The 4,880-nt window shown below is 36.9% G+C and overlaps 1 protein-coding gene across 1 annotated transcript; it reads right to left on the bottom strand.

The window, feature by feature from the left end:
- Positions 1–3,051: 3,051 nt before the first annotated feature.
- LOC311086812 (uncharacterized protein) lies at positions 3,052–4,306 on the bottom strand. Its single transcript, XM_084119930.1, has 2 exons — positions 3,575–4,306; positions 3,052–3,481 (listed from the first exon to the last, which is right to left on the bottom strand). Exon 1 carries the CDS (start codon positions 4,282–4,284, stop codon positions 3,592–3,594), a length of 693 nt encoding a protein of 230 aa, XP_083976056.1. The 5' UTR covers positions 4,285–4,306; the 3' UTR covers positions 3,052–3,481; positions 3,575–3,591.
- Between the last annotated feature and the right edge of the window lie 574 nt (positions 4,307–4,880).

The raw sequence follows: 4,880 nt of genomic DNA, 5'->3' as shown, positions 1-4,880 counted from the left end.
TATATAGAGAGAGTTTTATCTGTCATTACTGCCTTCGGTGTTTCGTTTATTCGTTTATTTCAGGCAATGGCACAGAAAAGTACAAGGTAGACAAAATATAGTTAAGTCATATAGTGCAAAAACAGAATATACAGTATTTAAATATGACAATCGAATTGTGCCTGAAAGGGAGTGGGAAGAAGACAACTTATTTAATCCCACTCCAGTTCCCCATTTAGTGATTAATACATTGAGCTTCATTGTTACTTTGCTCACGGATTGTTTACAAATGTTATATCATGGTGGCGTTACCACAAGTAACAAGTATTTATTATAACAACAGTTTATACCAACAATGTAAGAAGAATAAACAATGCCAACGATGGTAATGGACAATACCAACGATGGTAATGGACAATATACCAACGATGGTAAGGAAACATTGAGCACATGTTAACACTATGAGGCAGAGTACAACAGCAATGTAAATTAAAGACCCTCATCTCTGTATTTTAACCAGACCCAATGTTTATATAACAGTTTAAATAGATGAATGGCATTGCTTTTGTTGCAAGTCCAGTTTGTTCCAGAGTTTCACTCCGCATACAGACACACAATAATGTTTACGAGTGGTTTGGGCTCTCGGTAATTAAAAATATCCAAAACCTCTCAAGTTATGAGCTCGCACTGGAGTTTTAAAAAAAACTTAAGTTAGGCGGTAATAATTTGTTAAATGCTTTATATAAGACTATTGATGTATTATATTTTACAAGATCATCAAATTTTAGCAACTTTGACTGCGTAAACAGATTATGAGTATGTTCTAGAAAACCAACCTTGTGAATGATCCTCACAGCTCTTTTCTGTAATATGATCAGAGGATTTATTGTGTTCTGGTAATTATTTCCCCACACTTCAACACAAAACATAAGGTATGGTAGTACCAGGGTGCAGTATAAAGTACGGAGTGCATTTTCATCAAGGTATAGTTTTGCTTTATTTATAGTATTTATTTATATTTTATTGAGAGGCTTTTGGAGATTTTAGTTTTTATGTGTCTGACATGGGGTTTCCATGACAATTTACTGTCAACTATTACTCCCAAAAATGTATTCTCACTCACAATTTCAATTTGGGTACCATCAATACTTATTCTCTGTTCAGACATTTTATTGCGATTACCGAACATCATTATCTTAGTTTTATTTATATTCAAGGATAATTTATTTCTGTCCATCCACTTTTTTATTATATTTAGTTCCCTGTTTACCGTATTTACGAGCTCATTATAATCGTCACTACTGTAGAATATATTTGTGTCGTCTGCAAATAGTATGAGTTTCAGTACTTTGGATGTATTAAAAATATCATTTATATACACATTAAACAGTTTTGGCCCCAATACTGACCCCTGGGGGACACCACAAACAATGCCAAGAGTATCTGATAAATACTGACCAATTTTTACAAACTGTAACCTCCCTGTTAAATAACTTTTTAACCAATCTCCAGCCAGCCCCCTAATTCCATATCTTTCCATCTTATTTGATTGAGTGATTAATAGTATCAAAGGCTTTTTTTAGATCAATAAAGATACCAACTGCATACTTTTTTTGCTCCAGTGCATTAGTAATTTCTTCAATAGCTTCAGTTATTGCCATTGAGGTAGTTCTTTTGGACCTAAAACCATACTGACCATCATTAATTACATGATGTTTCTCGAGAAACTTTTCAAGTCGAGAATTGAAGAGTTTCTCTAAAGTTTTTGAGAACTGAGGCAAAAGAGAGATTGGTCTGTAATTAGTAAAAGCGTGTTTGTTATCCTTTTTGAGGAGTGGAATTACTTTAGGGATTTTCATTTTACTTGGAAAGCAGCCAGTCTGGAATGACAAGTTACAAATTTAAGTTAAGGGTTTTACAATATTCAGTATAACTTTTTTAATCAATGTCATGCTAATATCATGACAGTCAGTGGAGGACTTACTTTTACATTTCCACACAATGTTTGTCACTCCCTGCTCATTTGTAGCTGAGAGGAAGAATGACAAAGAATTCCGTTCAATAGTTGATTTTGCAACTCCATTGTCTGGAATATCAGCGGCCAACTTAGGGCCAACATTTACAAAAAAATTGTTGAACTTATTTACTACATTACTCATATTATAATCTTCACCATTTTCATCAATAAAGTGATCAGGATATGTCAACTTTGAGGATCCTTGTTTGATTAGGCTATTCAAAACATCCCAAGTTCCTTTTATTCCTTTTGTTCATATTGTTTTTTTTTGTTTTGTTTTTTTGATAATATAACCGTTTGCTTGTTCTTATAATATCAGTTAATTGATTTTTGTACTTCTTCTTTGTTCCACTTCTTTTGTTTTTACTTTAATAAACAATTTATAGAGATTGTTTTTCTTTTTACAGGCATTAATTATTCCTTTCGTAATCCAGGGGCTTTTTTTATGTTTTTCCTTTATAAAATATTCTTTCACAGGGCAATGTTTATTATGCAGGGAAGTGAAGATATCTAAAAAATGACAATAAGCACTGTCCACATTTGGTTCTCTGTAAACTGAAGTCCAAACCTGGAGCGCTAAACTATTGTTTAGGGCACGGATCATGTCCTCAGTAATTTTTTGTTTAGAGATTTTTGCCATAGTGTCTTTCGTTTTCTTGAGATTACAGTCATACAAAGTAAAAACAGGTAAGTGGTCAGTGATATCACATATAAATAGGCCACTGATGATTTGATTTCCCATAATGTTAGTAAAAATGTTGTCAATGATTGTGGCACTATGTGACGTTATTCTGCTCGGTTTCGTTATAGTTGGGTACAGAGACAAGCTACATTGTGTCAGTGAAGTCATCAACGTTTTTTTAGTTTGGTTGGATTTAACAAATCAATGTTAAAATAATGTTTTTTTTGGTTCACAGTAGAAAACAGTTTACCCATCCACTCATTGAAAGTTTCTATGCTTGAACCAGGTGCCCGGTATACACAACTCATGAAGATATTTGTCTTTTTATCATTATGAATTTCCACTGTTATGCATTCAAATAAGCCATCCACAGCTATGGTCATATCAGTTGAAACATTAAATTTAACAGATTTATGAAGGTACAAAGCAACCCCCCCTCCTATTTTGTTTATTCTGTTTGTATATCTTAATTCATAGCCATCAAGACAAAAATCAATACCTTTATCATCGTTAAACCAGGATTCAGTAATTGCAATAATGCTAAATGGATGAGCGAAGTGTTCCAAATAATCTTTGATAGCCTCAAAGTTAGTGTACATGCTTTGACTATTAAAATGTATTATTGACAGGTTATCTTCTGATTTTACACTGTTTTCATATTGTTCTTGGGTAAAATAATTGCAGTTTTTAACAATCGAAGAGAGAAAATTATTGTCAGGGTCTATCTCAGTATCAGTCTCTGTTGTGGTGTGCTCTTGATACTCACACGTTTCCAGTTCCATTTGTTGATGTTGTAGGATGTTCTGTAACATGTCCATATCAATACTTGGTGTAGTCTGTGTTCTTGGTATGTTTAGCATTTTGATGATGTAAAGAGTCACAAGCTACTTTGATACCAGGTGCTGCATCAATGTCAATACTTATCAAGATCTTCTATTCTCGTCACCACCAAGACTTTTGCTTCCTCCGGTGTCCCATTTAGTTTGATGAAGATCTTACAGTTAGTTACCCAGGTTTGTTGAATCTTGCCTTGTTTTCTAAGTTGTCGTGCAATCCTTGCGATGTCAGCATTTTTCTTTGTCAAGTGTTCATTTATGAAAACATTTGTGCCTTTCAGTTTGCGTCCTTGCTTCAGAAGTGCTATTTTCTTTTTCCGATTGGTAAACCTCATAATGACCGCTGGTGGTCTCTCGTTCTTCGTGGGCAGTGGGTGACATGCCTCGATGTGCTCCAGGTCCATCTCTATCCCCCTGCTCTGGAGGTAGGAAGCAACCTGTTGTTCCACCGACTCTGTCTCCTGGTCGCTGAGCTCCCCGCTGTCCGCGGCCACCGCACGCGCATAGGAGCGCGGTCTGATCTTGATGCCGGTGATGACCACATCATTCATGCGGGAGTATTGTTCCAGCTCGTCCACTCGCCGCTCGAGATCCACAATGCGCTGGTCTTTTTCCGCGTTCTGGAGGCGTAGTTGTTTCACCTCCTCCAGTAGCCCCAGAAGCAGCTCCTGCTGCGCTCTAACTGCAGTCACATCGCCGCACAGGGAGTGGAGAGAGAGCTTTATCTCCTCGAACTCCTCCGGTGTCGGGCCTTTCCTCGATGGGGGCATTCTGGTGATTTATACGCCAAAGCATCCAGTATCCAGAGGTAATACACACTCCGTGTCTCAGCTCTAGTTGCACGTGGCCGCCATTTTGGATTTGACGATTCTCATGGTGACGGGCTGTTTTGAAAACAATGGGATGTAGAGCCAAGCATTAGATATTTATATAATAGTTTGTCTAACCTGCGGGACTTGGGCATTGGACAAGAGGTGTTGAACATGCCTACGCTCTATGAAGTCCATAACATCAGGGGCTATATGGCATAGAGCTCTCTGGTCCGGCTTGCTTGGAGGGGAAGAGCTGTCCCCGTCAGTATCAAAAGGACATCTTCCACTCCGTCAGCTTACATGTCAACACCGTCACACAAAATATCTGAGAGAGTTGACATCTGACGGAGTTGACAACATGTTTTTTTCAACTTAATCATGTCTAGTAAATGGTAGCCATTTGGAGTTTCCTCAGTTGCCAGCTGCCACTAAACCAAAATACCAACTTTTATTTCAGAATTCTTGATTTAAATCATTCCTACTTTGAAGATAGTGTTGACATAAAATCTGTGACCACAGGGATTTCAACTTGTTTGCTGAATATTTAAAAAAAA

The sequence above is a fragment of the Abramis brama genome (genome assembly GCF_963993115.1).
Source record: "Abramis brama genome assembly, chromosome: 1".
Taxonomy (NCBI): Eukaryota; Metazoa; Chordata; class Actinopteri; order Cypriniformes; family Leuciscidae; genus Abramis; species Abramis brama.
The sequence above is the reverse complement of the archived record's forward strand: the minus strand, read 5'-3'. Positions and strand labels throughout refer to the sequence as shown.

Bases quoted from the DNA above. Each gene is read 5' to 3' on its own strand.
- LOC311086812 (XM_084119930.1), bottom strand. From the start codon at position 4,284: ATGCCCCCATCGAGGAAAGGCCCGACACCGGAGGAGTTCGAGGAGATA.